Genomic DNA, 18,505 nt, shown 5'->3' with positions numbered 1-18,505 from the left:
CCGGAATGGACTGTATAATATATTTCATTTATTTATAATTTATATAATAATATTTTTATTAATAATTTATATATAATAATTATAATTTATTCTATATAATATATGGAGTTTTGGCGAGGAAGAAATATATTATATTTCTTCCATGAACCATTTTCCCCTTTATACACGTCACAACCTGGCCAATCAAATACCTCTCTATTTATTTTGCCTCATTCCTCCTTGCCTTCATTTAATTATTACATTTATATAAATTAACCTGTTAGATGCTTGAGCTAAGTATCTATCTTTCCTTCCCTACCTTTCTCACTGGAAACACTTCAAAGCTTTCAACTGCCACTCTTTATGATTCGTTCCAGTTAAGGGCACTCTTTTTCTGGGAAACAGAACTAAAATTATATCTATTACTTATTAAGCTACTTATTTTACACTATCTAAAATTTATTCTTATCCTAATCATTCTGCTTTTTCATTTCAAAATCTTGTTTCGAATATTTCCTATGTAAATCTAAGCAGAAGCCATCACAGAATTTTTAGTACGAACCCCTTGGAACAGTTTCAGAAACCCCCAGGGGTTCGCAAACCACCAGTTGAGAACTTCCTTATACAATGGGATAATCATCTCCTTATTCCTGCTCACAAAGCTCCTGTATAGTTCATTATTAAAGTGATTTCAATCACTATAAACTAGTACTGAAGTAATATGCACAACAGATTATCAGGTATACAGTCGTGTGCTTTTTCACTGGTAAAAGTGGATTAAATCATGAAATGTTGGACAGTACCATATTTCCCCATGTATAAGACGCAACCTTTTTAGGAAAATTTTGGGTCTAAAAACTGGGTGCGTCTTATACAGTGATTGTAGATTTTTTTTTACTTGCATTTCCCGCTTTTTTTGCGCTTGTTGTCTTTGCGCTCATTGTTTTGCACTTGTTACCGGTATATTGGGTTACGTTTTGCCATATTCTGCCCAGAAATGGCTCAGAAAACATTTTCGTACAGTGCTGAATTCAAGTTAAAAGTGATCCAGTTTGCAAAAGTGAATGGAAATCGTGCTGCTGAACGTAAGTTTGGTCTTCCTCCAACTGAGAAAACAATCCGAGACTGGCTACGGGAAGAAGAAGAAGAAGAAGAAGAAGAAGAAGAAGAAACCCTACTGAAAACGCCATGGCAGAAGAAGGCCATGAGAGGCAAGTCAGCAAAATGGCCTGATTTAGAGAGGGAATTGAAGAGCAAAGGGCAATTGGAATTCCTGTGTCCACAAAGATGGTTCAGCATGAGGCAAGAAGAATTGCTGATGAAAAAGAAGTTACTGATTTAAGGAGGACACAATTGGTGCTTCAGGTTCATGAAACGGAATGGACTAAGCATGCATACACGCACCAGACTTGCCCAAAAGATGCCTGAAAGCTATGAGCAGAAGGTCCTTGAATTTCATCGTTTTGTCATTCAATGTTGGAAGACACATCAGTTTGAGTTGGGACAGATTGCAAATATGGACAAAGTCCCCCCTTCAATTTGATATCCCAAGTAACAGAACTGTTGATAAGAAAGGGGTGAAAACTGTAACTGTGAAGACAAGTGGACATGAAAAGAGCCATTATACAGTTGTTCTAGCTTGTTGTGCCGACGGAACCAAGCTGCCTCCTATGCTGATTTTCAAACGCAAAACAAAAGAGACATTCCTCGAGGAGTGATTGTCCACGTTCATGACAAGGGTTGGATGGATCAGGATTGGATGAAGATCTGGTTTGAGAAAGTTTGGAACAGGAGACCGGGTGGGCTCTTACGCAAACCTGCCCTATTGGTGCTTGATCAGTTCAGGGCACACATAACAAAAAATACAAAGAAGATTGTTGCAGAGCAAAAAACAAAACTTGCTGTCATACCTGGAGGCTTGACATTCCAGCTCCAACCACTTGATGTCAGCATTAATAAACCCTTCAAAGCTGCCATGAGAGACGAATGGAACCAATGGATGAAGTCTTCTGGGGACAATTTGACACCAGCAGGAAGAGTGAAGAAACCAACTATAGGAGAAGTTTGTACCTGGGTGAAAATATCCTGGGATAATATCAAGATTAAGATCGTTGTCAAGTCATTTAAGAAGTGTGGCATTTCAAATGCCATAGATGGAACTGAGGACGAGGCAATACACGAAGACAGTGATTTGTCATCAGACACAGATGAGGACAAGCTAATGGATGGGAGTTTTGACAGTGATGAGTTGTATGAATTTTATGATGAATAAAACTTGAGTTCAATAACTTTATGTAATACATTTTTTTTCAAATTTCGGGCCCCAAAATTAAGGTGCGTCTTATACATAGGAGCGTCTTATACATGGGGAAATACGGTATATAATTTTTATCCACAATACTTTCTTTAATGATTGCAAAAAAATTAGAAGGATGAAAATAACTTTAAGTTAAACCTGTTTAAGTCTGTTTCATTTCATTTATTTCTGTTTAATAATAATAAATTATTAAATAAATGAATTTAGAAAATATATCATTTAAAAATGTACTTAATTATAAAAGACATGAAGCAGCCTGATATTGTTTCCCTATTCTGAAGAAAACTAAGCTTTTAAATCACTTATAAAAAGAACTTACTTACCTTTCTTGAAGGCTATCATTTTTCTCTCTATATAATTGATTTTCTTCTTTCACTTTCCTCAAATCTTTATCTGACTCCATGAAGAAATTCTTTTGTTGTTCAATTTGTACATTTAAAGCTGTTACTTCAATATTTTTTTCAGATAATTTTAACTTCACAGTATTTATTTCCTCTTCTAAACTGGATTTTAACTTCTGGACTTGTTCACAATCATTACATATTACAGCCTGATTGGCTTTTATTTCTAATTCCTTTAATTTAATAATGAGCTGCTCATTTTCAACCTGCAAGGATTTTATATCACAAAATTCATCAACTGAACGCTGCATACATAATTTCTTGTTAAGTTCTTGAATTTCATTTTGTGCTTCTAAGTACTTCTTCTGAAGAGCTTCAAGAGCTTGATTAGTATTCTTAAACTAAAATAATAATAATATACATATATTAAAATAAAAAAAGGCAAAAACAAAAACTAGTGATTAGTTATATTAGCTCTTAAGAATGTAATAAGTTAGAATGAAAAGAAGCTGAAACAAGATGAAAGGGACAAAGCTAAAACAAAAAGAATGTAATATCTGAAATTCAGTAATATATATATATATATATAATTTTTTATAAAAATTTTATGAAGAATGTAACAGTATAAATTATTATTAATTAATGGTTTATGGACCAGAGACACTGCTAAAATAAAGCAGAAAGAACCCAATGACCATAATGGATACATAAGGTTGTAGATAGAGAATAGGTAATGGTAAAGGGCTAACGGAAGTGAAAAAGTAATTACAGAGAATGTCCCTTTCTTGTTCTCCGTAATTACATTTTCAGTTCTGTTAGCTCTTTACCATTACCTATTCTCTACCTTCAAACTTATATATATATAAAAAAGAAGTCCTTTAGGAAAGTAATTTGCATATTATGTACTGTAGATTTGGTTTCTAGCAGAGTTTCTATATATGAGTTTTAAATGAGTCTAGAGTATAATATTAGTGGCCACCATCTTGTTTTAAGACAGTAGATAAAAACAAAAAAAAAATAGTTCAAGACAACTTACGAATACTATCCTTCTCATATGAATGTAAATTTGGTTTTCACTAATTCCAAAAAGAGGTAATTCTTAAATTTTTAATTTAAGTGATGGCCATCTTGTTTCAAAATGGTTGACTGAAATAAAAGCAGCCCTGGCAATGTATTGTATACCCTGCCAGGAATACGGTATTAATTTTTTATTTTTTTTTGTTTGAAATTCAAGTAACTTACCTATTTTAAAAACACAGGCAACATGTATGAATTCAGTAATATCTGAAAATCTGGGCAAATATTCTTATTACCATTAATCATATATAATGCTGAATTCTCTTGTTAACTTTCTTTACCTACTTTACATAAATGAAATTTTGTCTGGATCACATTATTAATGCAAAAGTTATTTATTTCAGCTTGCAACTTAAGCTTTTCATTAAGATGAAACAATTCATTAAATGAAACATTAAACTGAATAAGATTAAAGAAAAATTAAATGAAACATGAAAATAAGAAACTTTTATGCAGTGTCTCATTTTTTTGCTAATCTTATTATACCATTTAGCACTTTACATTGTTTGTGGGGTATTTCACACATACAAAGGTTAATTTGTCCAAACCTTTCTTAAATTTATTCAAATTACCCACTTCTATAATAGAATAGCAATTGCTTAAAAAAAAAAAAAACGGTACTCATCTTGAATAAATCTGCAGTGGTGTATTGAGAAGAGGTGGTTAGTGTTTAGGTTGAACTGTTAGCTAAGAAACTAAGGGGGGAAATGAAGAGAAAAAAACGGAATTTAAAATAAGCGCAAGGAGGTAGAAGTGTACACATCTGATCCTTGGTTGTCATTAAAGAGAGAAGAAGTAATTTAAAAGCTTGAATAAAATAATACGATGAGGCCAATAGTCATTACGAAGGACTTTCATTAAATAATAACATCTTCAGTTGGCAATTGAATGAGTAGAGAACATGTGTTGTTTTACAGGTTTAAGTTTATACTCTCGTGATGGACTTTTTGACACGTGGGAAATTTAACCGTGAAAGGTTGAAGGGGAATTTGCCGTTAATAATTTTAAGATTAGAATGATGTCAACACCATTCAATCACGAGTGCTTCATATTGAAGAATTCTATAACTAGATTTGAATTTAATAATGGTAATGGCAGAGTCAACGAGACGGGTGTGATTGTGGGTTTGGGCATGAATTGTGAGTTCTGTACTGGCTTGATTTGTTCTAAAACTGTTGAAATGGTAATATGCGTAGGTGTTGGAGGATTTGGAAGAACCGAATTTGGTGGTAGGCTGCCAATGTAACAGGCGTCACAGTTTGGCTGACATTTTATGAGGTATATTATATTATTAAGATCGTTGGTGGAATAAGTGTGTATATCTTTATAGGAATTAAAAAAAGATCCTAGTTTATTGTAAGCGGAAAAGATGAGAGAAATGTCTGTGTTAATTTTTTTTTTTTTTTTTTTTTCGTTAGTTGTTGGCGCATCGGCTTTTATGGCCATAATGCACCTCCCAAAGTTACTTTTGCATTTTTTTTTACTCTGATCCAAGCCCGAGGCAGGATTCGAACCCACAACGTTTGGGTTGCCAGGCAGGCACTTTACCCACCTGGCTAGCCTGGTCGGCTCTGTGTTACTAAAAATACGGCGGAATTGTCCTGCGAGTTCACTATGGTAGGGGATGACTATATGAGTGTTGGTTTTGTTGTTGTGTATGGTTGGATTAATAATTTTATTTTTGGCAGTGGAAATTGTATTTAGGATGAGTTGAGGGGAGTAACCTCTGGCTAGAAATTTTTCGGTAAGGTATTGAAGTTCATTATGTAGGTCATCTTGTGAGGGGCTAAATTTTAAGGCGTTGTGAATTTGGTTGTGTAAGACGGCTTTTTTAGTGCTGAGGGGGTGGTGTGAAGAGAAATGTAAGTACTTGCCAGTGTGCATGCTTTTTCTGAAGATCTTTGTACATAGTTTTGTACCTGTTATATAGAGGGTGAGATTGAAAAAATTGATCTGGTTGTTCATTCCGAATTCAAGGGTGAGTTTTAGCCTGTCATGTACCGAATTAAATTTTGAAAAGAGATTGTTAATGATGGGTCTATTGCCTATAATTAGGATGTCATTGGCATAGCGTAAGTATAATTTTATTTCAGAGGGAAAGGGTTGTAAAATTTGTTTCTTGATAGTAGCTAGATAAATTTCGGACGGGGGGGGGGGGAAGAAATCCATATCCTTCTATTTTAAGAAGGATATGGATCTGTTGGATCCATATCCTTCTTAAAATGAGGTTTCCAAACCTGTATGCAGTATTCAGGTTTTGTACCTGTTATATAGACACTGCCTTATACAATGGAATAATCATCTCTTTGTCCCTGCTGAACCCCATGGGCTATTCTAGCAGCTTGTTTGCAATGCTCAGATTAATCTCAAATTAATTATTTTCATACTCCACTACATTGGGGTTGGCACTACCCAGATGGTATGTTATTCTATAATTCCTGCTACTCAAATGAAGCACCTTGCATTTGTCACTGTTAAACCTTAATTGCCATTTTCCAGCCCATCTGTTGAGTTTAGGTATATTCCCTTAAAAGAGCATACCCTGATTACTGTCATCAACTACTGTACTCACCTTTGTATCATCAAGAAACTTATACACATCAAACTTGAAATACCTACAAATAAGATTAAAGAAAAATTAAATGAAACATGAAAATAAGAAACTTTTATGCAGTGTCTCATTTTTTGCTAATCTTATTACCATTTAGTACTTTACAAAGGTTGTTTGTGGGGGTATTTCGCACATACAAAGATTAATTTGTCCAAATTTAATATCATTAATAAATATTAAAAACAATAAGGGCCCAACACTGACCCCTGTGAAACCCACTAATCATATTAGTCCATGAAGAACAGCAGCCATTTATAACCACTCTATGTCTCCTGCCATTTAACCATCCCTTTATCCACAGTAGTAACTTAAATAACAACTGTACAGGTGATAACGGTATAGCATCAAAAGCTTTACTGACATCTAAGTATCTCGCTTATTTGGTTTATATTCCAGATTTGGAAAGTAGACCAAAAATTAGCTTACAAGCACTGACTTTGACAGAATTTCTAATTATATTGGCAAATTTTCAGGGCTATCATTTGTCTGCACATGAATATGTGCATATGTGCATGTAAACTCGAACAAGAAAATCATAGAAAATCACAAAATATAAAATTATCACTATAAATTTTAACTTCCACAATATTCTGAATGATGAATGAAATAGCTATTATCATATATTTTCAAACTGAATTTTAAATTTCTATTACACTTTTATTACTATAATGAAATTTATTTTTATAAACTATATGATTATTATAAAACTTTCACCACTCTGCAACCTACATTTTCGATAACACATATTTAACCCTGGGGACTCATATCTGGTGAGTATGGGCTTGGCACACCCAGGGTCCTGAGCTGGATATCATCATTCTTCTCTTTCTTGATGATTCCTTTCTATTGTTGACTCTCTCAGGGTAACTCGGGAATTTTTTTTTGCTGGTGCAGCATAAGCTTCAGGCTTCCTTGCACCATATGGCTAATAATAATAATAATTTGCAAGCAAAACAGCAATTTTGAATTGGCAGAAAATGGCTAGTATAATATTAAAAGTCTAAAATTAAAAGGCAGTTCTGATATTTTTAAATGTTTTTTTACTTTAACAACACAAGTAACCATCACATATGAAGTACAACTATATTTTTTAAATTGTGTCATTTTTAGGCATCATTTTGTATTTAATGTGTTAGTTTCCATTAGCTTTGCCACATCCACAAATAAGTATATAACAGTGCAGTGCATCTAGTAGACAATAATTTTCTGAAAAGTTTGGTGGAATCAAGGTACTTAAAAATTCATTGGTGAAATTCCATTTTTCAGTCTACACTTGACAACATAAACGACTCTTACAAATGTCAAGTTATGATATGCAGCTCACATTTTCAATCTTAATGGAATTAAGATTGAAAAGTCAGCCATTTCTGTGGCTGACTTTTTTAAATATAACCTTTTATCCTTATTAAATAAGAGTATCCTTATATACAAGGTTTTTTGGCCTAACAAACGTGAGCTTTATAAAGATAATCTGTTTTCCTCAAAAATTTTGTGTTTAACAAATTTACAGTATAAAGTCGGGAAGGAGGATTCCAATTGGGGATGCTTTTATTTTGATCTATCTCTATGTTGAGACAAGATTGACTTACTTAACAAGTTCAAGGCAAGCTGGGAAAAAGTCACAAGTTAGGACTGAATTTTAAAGTGTCTACAATTTTGCCCAGACACAATAGGAGGGAGTACACGTTGCAGTATTTTCAATAATCTCACCCCTGGAGAGAATGTGCAAGATTTATGAATTTTTCTGTGGCCTGGGCTTGTTAACAGGAGAGATGGTTTTTACAGGGATGGGGTACACTTAAATAGAAGGGGTGCAAAAATATTTGCTGATGCTATCAAGGCAATGAGTGATGATAGGCAAGTTGAAAAATTGCTTCTTGGGGGGTGGGGGATACACAGACTAACAGATAAACTAGAGCTGCAGGCAGAGGTGAAAGTGATTATTGCACAGCTTTTACTGGAACGTGCAACAGCCTCGAAAACAAGGAGATGGGGATTTCAAGTCCTGCTGTAGGTCATCATGAAACAAGTAAATACATGGGCTATGTTAGGGTAACTAAGAATAAGAACATGTGCATATATACTTGCATGTACATTAATGCTAGGTGCATAAAAAATAATTTTATGAATTTGAATACTGATTAAGTCATCAAATGCAGACAATGTAGGAATATTGGAGACACGTTGTCACTCAGATATAAACTGAAGTCATTATCAACCCAATGGAGGATGGAAGACTCCCCAATGATCTATGTTGAGGGAATGGATCATAATCTGCCTTGCTGATCCAGTGTGGGGTTGGCAGATTGACCATATTTAGAAATCAGGGGCTTGAACCACGGTCTACTCAAAGAGTGTGTGCTACTGTATTCCTGCTCCAGACCTGCGACAACTCAGGCTATGGAGAACCACTCAGACATAAGTGATGCTTATGTCTGAGCTTATGTCAGACATAAGCATAATATAGTATAGTATAGTACATAATATTGTCAATTAATCAGATAAATAATTAATCTTGTTGAACTTCATTGTCAATTAAATTGTACTTTTAACTATACATATAACGACTTGGGTTACGTAACATAAATAATTAGTAAAAAATAAATAATTAATATTTAACTTGATACGGAAGTTATATAAAGGGATTTCGTAGATAACACTCGATACTGAAACATAAATATAGAGTTATAACTGTGTTGAGATATAAGTTTAGGGTTTTAATTTTGTACTGAAATTGAAATTTTATTGAAATTAAATCGAAATCATGACTCTGACCAGAGCAGCAAAGCAAAAGGCTCAAGCTAATGGGAGTGCTGTGGCTCAGGGGAGAACTGAGGGGGGGCAGTTTCACTCTGAATCACAGCCTATTAAAATGCACTAATTGCTTGATGTTTATGGAGCAGTCAGGTACGGGACATGATACTGCCATGGGGGATGTCTTTGTGTGTGCGCGCGATGCAAGGAGTGTAAGGAAATCAGGCGACAACTCAGCATTGTTATGGGCCAATATGAGAGCTTGAAGGACAGGGTGGATGCCCTCGAAGCCTTAAAAGTGAGAGGGCCCATCAAGCTCTCAGCTGCCCACACCAATGCCAGAGCTTCCACTTGGTCATCGCGCAACACAGCGGCAGCTCCCAAGGCAGAATGCACTGGTCCCAAAGGAACTAGTAGTTGTTGGTGACTCTATTGTCAGGGAAACGGGAAACATGCTTTGTAAAAAGGATAGGTGGAACAGGACCAGGGTATGTCTGCCAGGAGCAAAGGTTGATGAGGTTGTAGAGCGGATATCATCTTTTAAGGGCACAAAAGGTGATATAGTTGTACAAGTTGGCACTAATGATATTAAGAGTAGGAGACCGGCGGAATTACTTAACAAGTACAGGTCACTGTTGAAAAAAAGCCGTGAATTAGGGTTGAATTCGAAAGTGTCTGCAATTCTGCCCAGACACTATAGGAGGGAGTATATGATGAGAGCCCTGTCGATCAATTTGGCCCTGGAAGGATTGTGCAAGGCTCAAGGGGTAGAATATTTTTCAGCCTGGTCTGTACTTGTTAACAGGAGAGACTGCTTCTACAGGGATGGGATACACTTAAATAGAAAGGGTGCAAGAATGTTTGCTGATGCTATCGAGGCAGTGTTAGGTGGGTCGGAAAACTGCTAGATTGGGGGGATACAAGGACTAATAGATTAACAGTAGCCACTGGCAGAGGTGAAAGTGATTCTTGCACTGCTTCTATTGGAATGAGCCGGAGCCTGGAAAATAAGATGCAGGATAGTTCAGAGACTACTGGGAATCATTGGGGTACAAATAAACACATAGGTTGTTTTAGGGTAGCTAAGAAAAAGAACAGGTGCATGTATACTTGCGTGTACACGAATGCTAGGAGTTTAGTAAATAAATTTGATGAATTTGAGGTATTGCTCAAAACATCAAAGGCAGATATTGTGGGGATTTCAGAGACGTGGTGTCACACAGATATAAGGAATGCAGAACTGGAATTTGGGGAGTACAATGTCTACAGAAAGGATAGACAGGGTAGGAAGGGAGGAGGGGTTATGCTATTAGTTAAGAAATACATAAAATCCAAGGAAGTGAAGCCATTCGACATTGCTGGACAGTGCAGTGTCGAGTCAGTTTGGTGTGATATAAGCATTGGGAGATCAAAATTGAGAGTAGGAGTGTGCTATAGGCCTAATGACTGTGATGAGTATAACAAGAAACTGTAAGGGGAAATAGAATGGGCCAGTAAATCAGAGAGTCTTATAACGGGGATTTTAATTTCCCAGATATTGATTGGAATTTGGGGGCTGGTCACTCACACACTAGCAAGGCTTTTGTGGATTTATTGGATGATTGTTTTCTACATCAGCATGTTCGGGAGGCAACTAGAGGGAGTAATACTCTTGATTTGATTATCAGTAGTGATTCTTCATGCATTAAGAATCTGCAGGTAAATGAACCACTAGGTGGCAGTGATCACAGTGTGCTGAAGTGGGATTTACTCAAAGAGGTAACTACCATTAGGGGTAAAGGGAAGGGTTATTGCTTTCGTAAAGGCGACTATGATAGACTGAGACAGTATTTAAATTCTATACAGTGGGACCAACTGATGATGTTACCAACAGCAAATTCAAAAATGGAAGCATTCAAAGAACTTATCTTGGAAGCTACTAGGCTTTACATACCAACTAAGAAATATTGTTCAAGTTTTAGGCCTAAGTGGATGTCAGATGAACTAATGAGACATATGGCAGAGAAGAAAAATGCATGGGATACATACAAATTAACACGTGACAAAGAAGCCTATGATAGATACAAGTTGATCTGTAACCAAGTTACAAAGGAGGTTAGGCAGGCGAAGGCAGATTACGAGAAATCTTTGGCAAGGGATGCAAAGAAAAACAGCAAAGAGTTCTTTACTTATGTAAACTCTAGAAGGAAGGGGATGAATCAGATTGGTTCACTTGATATCGATGGGTCAACTGTTGATGATCCTGCTCAGGTAGCTAACAAACTGAATGAATATTTTGCATCGACATTCACACATGAGGAGTTATTCAGCGAGGGGAATGCCAGAGGTGTATTCAACTCTGGCAGTAAGCTAGAGAATCTTGCAATAACTGAGAGTAAAGTGGAGGAGAAATTGTTGAAGATAAATACAAGAAAGGCACCTGGGGTGGATGGGATCTATCCAGTTATATTAAAGGAAGTAAGCAAACCCTTAGCCATAATTATGAGAGCTTCCTTGGACTCAGGGGAAGTACCCATGGACTGGAGATGTGCAAATGTAACCCCAATTCACAAAGGAGGATCAAAGAGTGACACAAATAATTATAGAACTGTTAGTTTAACTTCTGTTCCTGGAAAATTAATGGAGGCACTGGTTAAAGAAGCACTGCAGGATCATCTAGACAAGACTTCAGTCATAGCTCAGACACAGCATGATTTTGTTATGGGGAAGTCTTGCCTGACCAATTTGATTGGATACTATGATGCAGTCACAAAAGAACTGGATGCAGGGAATAACTTTGATATTATATACTTGGATCTTAGAAAGGCTTTTGATACTGTTGCACATGGAAGACTGCTGCACAAATTGGAGCAGTGTGGCATTGGAGGCAAATTGCTGCTGTGGATAAAGGGGTGGTTGAGGGGGAGAAGACAGAGAGTGGTAATCAATGGACACTGCTCATCGTGGACTAATGTTATTAGTGGAGTCCCTCAGGGTTCAGTATTGGGTCCATTATTGTTTTCTGTATTTATAAATGATATTGATGATGGTATATCAAGCTTAATGTCCAAGTTTGCCGACGATACGAAGGTTGGCAGGATTGTCAAGGACACTACTGACACTATGCTACTGCAACAGGATCTGGAAAGGTTGAGCAGATGGGCTTCGAGGTGGCAAATGAAGCTTAACATTGACAAATGTAAAGTACTACATATTCGAAACAGCAACCCCAGAGCAACGTATCAACTCTGTGGTACTACACTGACAGTGGTAGAGAATGAAGGGGACCTGGGGGTGGTTGTGCAGGCAGATATGAAGTTTTCTAAGCAGTGCAGACGGGCTGCAAGAGTAGCTCATGGTGTATTGTCGATGATATATAGGAATTTTTCTAGCAGGGATAAGGAGGTGATTATTCCCTTGTGTAAGGCAATGGTCAGACCACACCTAGAGTACTGTATACAGGTCTGGAGGCCTCATTTCAAGAAAGATGTAGAGATGCTGGAATGAGTACAGAGAAGGGCAACAAGATTAGTGAATGGAACAAAGGGGTGCTCTTATAAATTCAAATTGAGAAAAGACAGATGTAGGATAGACGTGAGGAAATTTGCCTTTAGCCAGTGGGTGGTTGGTTGGTGGAATAAACTTCCATCCCTTGTCGTGGAAATTGATAGCCTAAATAAGTTTAAGGCTCAGCTGGACAGGTATTTCGAATGAACAGAGGGGAAGTGGAAGTGGTTATTTTTTTATTTATTTTATTTTTTTATTTTTTTTATTTTTTGGCTGATGCTGCATAAGCTTGCTTTCTTGCATCAAATGCCTCTACTAATGCTAATGCTAATGCTGAATTTGAATATGGGGAGTACAATGTATACATGAAGGAAAGACAGGACAGAAGGAGGGGAGGGGTTATGCTCTTAGATAAGAAGCATATTAAATCTAAGGCAGTTCATCCAGTCAACATGGGCAGACAATGCAATGTTAGTCAGTTTAGTGTGACATAAGCACTGAGAAAATGAAAATTAGGAGTGTGCTATAGGACTAATGACAGCGATGAGTATACCAAACAACTCTACTGAGAACTAGAGTGGGCCAGCAGATCAGAATGTATTATAATGGGGGCTTTTAACTTTCCAGAAGTTGACTAGAATCTGTGGGTTGGTCACCCGTACTCTAGCAAGACCTTTGTGGATTTATTGGATGACTGCTTTTTACAGAGGCACATTAGAGAGGTAACAAGAAGAAGCAGAAGTCTTGATCTGGTCATAAATAGCGATTTTTCATTTATTAAGAATCTGTAGGATCACCGAGTATTGATGTGGAATTTACTTAAAGACATAACTACTGTCAATGGTAAAGGGAAAGGTTTTTGCTTTTGTAAGGGTGACTACAGTGGTCTCAGACAGTTTTTAAATTCTATGCAGTAGGACCAACTGATGATGTTACCAACAACAAATTCTAACTGGGAAACATTCAGGGAAATAATCATAGATGCTGTTAAGCTTTTCATACGAACTAAGAAATGCTATTCAAGGTTTAGACCTAAATGGATGTCAGATGAACTGATGAGACTTACAGCAGAGAAGTAAAATAAGTGGGATACATATAAATTATCAGGTGATAGAGAAGCAAACAGTAGATATAGTCTGTAATCAAGTCACAAAAGAATTTAGGCAAGCTAAGGCAAATTACGAGAAGTCTCTAGCAAAGAATGCAAAGAAAAGCAGCAGAAACTTTTATGCTTATATTAACAGTAGAAGAAAGGGGGGTTCAATCACATTGGGCCATTTGATGTCGATGGTTTAACTATTGATGACTCTGCTCAGGTTGCTGACAAACTGAATAGGTATTTTGCATCTACATTCACAAATGAGGAATTCTTTAGGGAAGGGGATGCCAGAAGTTTATAAAACTCTAACAGGGAGCTAAATGATTTTGTGATAATTGAAAGGAAAGTGGAAGAGAAGTTGTTCAGCCAAACATAAAAAAGGTGCCTGGGGTGGATGTGATCTATCTAATTATATTAAGGGAGGCAGCAAAGGAGTTAAGCAAACACATAGCCATAATTATGAGAGCATCCTTGGATTCAGGGGAGGTCCCTATGGACTGGAGATGTGCAAATGCATCCCTAATTCACAAAGGGAGAGCCAAAAGGTGACATGAGTAATTACAGGTCTGTTAGTTTAATGTCTGTTCAGGGAAAATAATGGTCACGGTTAAAGAAGTAATGCAGGACTATCTTGACAGGAATACAATTATACTGTAGTCACAGCATTGATTTGTTAAGGGATAGTCTTGTCTGACCAATCTGATTCGATACAGTGATGCAGTAATAAAGGAACTGGATGCAAAAAATAATATCATATACTTGGATTTCAGGAAGGCTTTGGATACAGTTGAACAAGACTGCGGTACAAATTGGAGCAATGTAGCATTAAGGGCAAGTTACTACTATAGATAAAGGGATGGTTGAGTGGGAGAAGACAGAGAGTAGTTACCAATGGGCACTAGTCTTTATGGACTAATATTATTAGTGGAGTTATCCTGGATTCAATGCTGGACCCATCTTTGTTTTTTATATTTATTAATGATACCAATGAAGATATATCAGGCTTAATGTCTAAGCTTGCAGATGATACAAAGGTTGGCAGGGCTGCTAAAGACAGTGATCAAGGTAAGCTACTGCAACAAGATCCAGAAAAATTAGGTCAATGGGCTGAGAAGCTGCAGTTGACGTTTACCTTGCATTGATAAATGCAAGGTAAAGTAATCTCAGGTTAATATATAACATACCAATTGTGTAGTACTACACTTGGTGTAATGGAACATAAAAAAAGACTTGGGGGTAGTTGTGCAGATACAAAGTTCTCTGAGCAGTGCAAACAGGCTGCCAGGACAGCTCATGGGATTTTGTCAATGATATAAAGAAACTTTGGGACAAGGAGATGATTATCCCTTTGTACAAGGCCATGGTCAGGCTGCATATTGAATAATGCATACAGGTCTGAAGTGCCTCACTTTAGGAAGGATCTAGATCTGCTACAAGGTGTGCAGAGGGACAAAAAAATTGGTGAAGGGAAGAAAAGGGTGGTCTTGCCAAGAAAGGCTTTAGTTCTGAAAATTGCAGAATCTGGTGACTAGGCATTTGCAAGGAGGCTGACTGATCTGTGGAAGTGTGCCTTCAGCCTGCAAGTGGCTGATTGATGGAACAAACCAAACTTCCATCTGTTGTTGTGGAAGTGGGTAGTTTGATTAAATTCATGGAAGAACTAGACAAATTCTTGGAGGGGATGATCAGGTGGGTATGTTTTTTTTTTATATAAGCTTGCTTTCTTGCATCATTTGCCACTACTAATACTAAGATAGTGCCATCTAAATCAGTATCCTAAAGCACTGCTCTTCTGAAACTCATATTTACAGTGCAGTACTAATGAAATTTACAATGGGGGGAAGAGATGAGTTTCAGAAAACTAAAATTACCCTGACTGAGGTAATTTTAGTTTGATTCAGCTTGAAAGAAGATTGAAACAGGTTCCAGTTATCATATTAAATGAATCAAAATAAGCACAATTAGTTGAACTTATAATGTCTCCTTTCATTCATTTTTACTTTTTCATGGAAGTAATAGTGAAATTCTTCCAGAATGAGCATTTCAGTCTTTTAATTTATGACTATCTGTAAAATATACAGGTAACCCTTGTATAGCACGGTAGTTTGGTTCCTACAAAATCTTGTGTAATGCGAAACCGTGTTATACAGGACTAAGAACCAGTAAAAATGGGGGTACATTCCAAAAGCTAACAAAAATACACCATTTTTTTATAACTATCGGAAACTTAAATTTTATAGTAGGAAACTTAAATTTAATAACTGAACAAACATCTTACCTTACAAACTGTGATACTTATATGTCAGTAATGTGCATTCATTTAATTTTCTTCCTCTTCATTGCTGCTGAGCACAATCTCTTCTGCAGTATCTAGATTTTCTATACCTTCTGCTCTCTTTAAAAGTCACAAACTGCATGCTTCAAAGCCACAATTTTTTATGGTCCCAAACAAGCACGAGTTCAATAGCACAGAACCTAACCTAGGGATCTCCCAACAAAATATAGTGGAACTTCACTTTAAAGATATAAAGCACAAATTTAACTTTATTACCTTACCAATTAACAAAGTTAAATGATACGTGAAAATTGGAAGAATATTTTCCAGTTAGCAAAATAAAAATAAATTTACGCTTGCATACATAGCTTAATTAATAAGTACTGTAATAATTAATAAGTACTGTAATTGATATTTCTGTTCACTGACTTTTTTTTTTGGTTGTAAAATTTAAAACAGTAAAAATGATAAGCAATTAATAACAAAGAACATGACACACACAGGTTGCAACAAACACGATATGCACAAGTGAGATATGAAGTAATGAGTTTCTGAAAATTTATTTAAGTGTTTTATATGACTGAATATTTCATGGAAGAGGAAACACATTTCACCATAATAGCATGAAAACCCACAGAATTCCAGCTATCAGTACTATAGCAAATGCAAGAAGATCGAGTTTATAATTGATTACACTAACAGAAAAGACCAATAAACCGGAAACTGCAAATTGTTTTTATTGTTTTATGGTAGTAACCTCCAGAAATGTGCTTTGGAAAAATACCACAAAGGCAATAATGACTAGCAAGACAACAGCAGGGATTCATGAAAAGGAATGGAAAGAAAATTACATCTAACATTTTACAGCAGGGTTTTCCCAGCACAAAAGCTCAAATATGCTGTGTTATGCCAGATTTCCAGTAATTCTCAAACTGTGTTGGAGCAAAACCATGTTATACAAGTACTGTGTTGTGCAAGGATTGCCACAATTTATCAATCGTGTTAGAGAGAAACCATGTTGTAGAAGTATCTTATTATATGGGGGGTTGCCTGTAATTTGATTCCACATGAACCTTCTAAGTACATTATAAAGAAATTGACTTCTATAAGAGAATACTGATCTCTCAAATTATGATGCTATTGCCATGAGTTACTTCAGTGCTACACCATAAATAAGCAGAACTTCTCTAAAAATCACAGGTAAAATTCTACTTAAGTATCATATTTAGACTATTTTTTACATTTACACTATTCCTCAAGTGGCAATTTCAGTATTATTTAGCATCTTATTTGCAGAAGGCCAGACCCCCATTAGTACCATACCTGACAACCCAGTGACAACTTAACTCACAAGGTGAGAGATGCTAAATGGTGTGAAAACCAAATTCTTATAGAGACAGCAAGATTATCTGTTAGTATTTGTTAACTTGTTTCTGAAAAATTAAAAAGTATAATTTATAATTATATGACAATATATGAGCAGTAAGCCATAGTTTTAAAAAACTAAAATAGTACCTTTTCTTCACTTTCATTCTTATTTTTAATTTCTTCTGAAACTTTTTTTTCAAGCTCATCCTTAGCAGCAGTAAGACCTGTTATCTTTGATGCATATATAACTGATGCCTGATCCAGAGCTTCTTGCTTCATTCTAGCCTCCCTTGCTAAATCTTCTAGCTGAGTTTCTATAGATCCCTTTTCAGTCGTTATTGTTTCCAATGTCTGTTGCAAATTTTCATGCTTCAATTGCAGTTCTTTCTGGTGCAAAAAAGTAAATATATATTAATGTGTATATAATTTAATAAGTTTAATCAAGTTACCCTTAAGCATACTTTTTAGAGTAAATTAATTTTCTGAATGTACATAAAACTGCTAATTTATAAAGGGCAGTTTTATGTACATTCAGCAAAAAAACTAAAATATTTTAATATAAGTTTCTCTAAGAAATCATAGCAATACTGGAACTGCCCACATATAACTTCTTTTGGGATTCACTTAGGAGTGAGCCAACAGTATGCCATCAGGGAAGAGGCCTTAGAGAAACTTGTATTTTAGATGTGCATACTTTGATATAATCATGGTCACTTAAAGTAAATTCTGTATGGAATAAATGGTATAATTTTTTTAATCTTCTCAATGTGTTTAAGTGTATTTTGTTTTCAGCATTTTAATTCTAGTTAGACTGGTTATTACCTTTTAACTCTATGAAGATAATCAGTTTTTCCCCTTAATCCTTGAGGAATGCTTAATGTAGAGAGTGGAGCTGTGATGCTAAAATTAATACAGAACAAATTACAATTCACTCATAACACAGATAACACAACATAGCAGATCCTTAGTTACTAAGTTGTGTTAACATGTTGGCTAAGGTAAAAAAAGCCTGCATGAGAAGCACGCAAAAGTTCGATGAAATTTACCAGTAAAAGTACTCTGCCGTAACGGCATTTGTATTGTTGCTCGCTCAGTAAACATACAGCGGGTGTTATTGGTCTGGAGTAGAAGTTAAATCCCACGGGAGATTGAAACCCTCCCGAAGTAGAGGGGGGGTAACCCGACCTTTTTTTCTTTA

At 36.0% G+C, this 18,505-nt stretch overlaps 1 protein-coding gene across 1 annotated transcript in view; it reads right to left on the bottom strand.

Annotated features, from left to right (window-relative positions):
* The window catches only part of LOC150083648 (uncharacterized), a 250,721-nt gene that overhangs the window by 87,725 nt on the left and 144,491 nt on the right, over nt 1-18,505 (bottom strand). Inside the window, exons 18-19 of the mRNA XM_090378554.1 lie at nt 17,455-17,694; nt 2,620-3,038 (exon numbers count right to left, since the gene is read on the bottom strand). Coding sequence (XP_090234680.1) covers nt 2,620-3,038; nt 17,455-17,694 — 659 coding nt within the window. The remainder of the gene's footprint in view (nt 1-2,619; nt 3,039-17,454; nt 17,695-18,505) is intronic.

Source organism: Mastigoproctus giganteus, chromosome 7 (assembly GCF_048544385.1).
Source record: "Mastigoproctus giganteus isolate SK-2022 chromosome 7, ASM4854438v1, whole genome shotgun sequence".
NCBI lineage: Eukaryota > Metazoa > Arthropoda > Arachnida > Uropygi > Thelyphonidae > Mastigoproctus > Mastigoproctus giganteus.
Note: the sequence above shows the minus strand (reverse complement) of the source record. Positions and strands in the feature narration are given on the sequence as shown.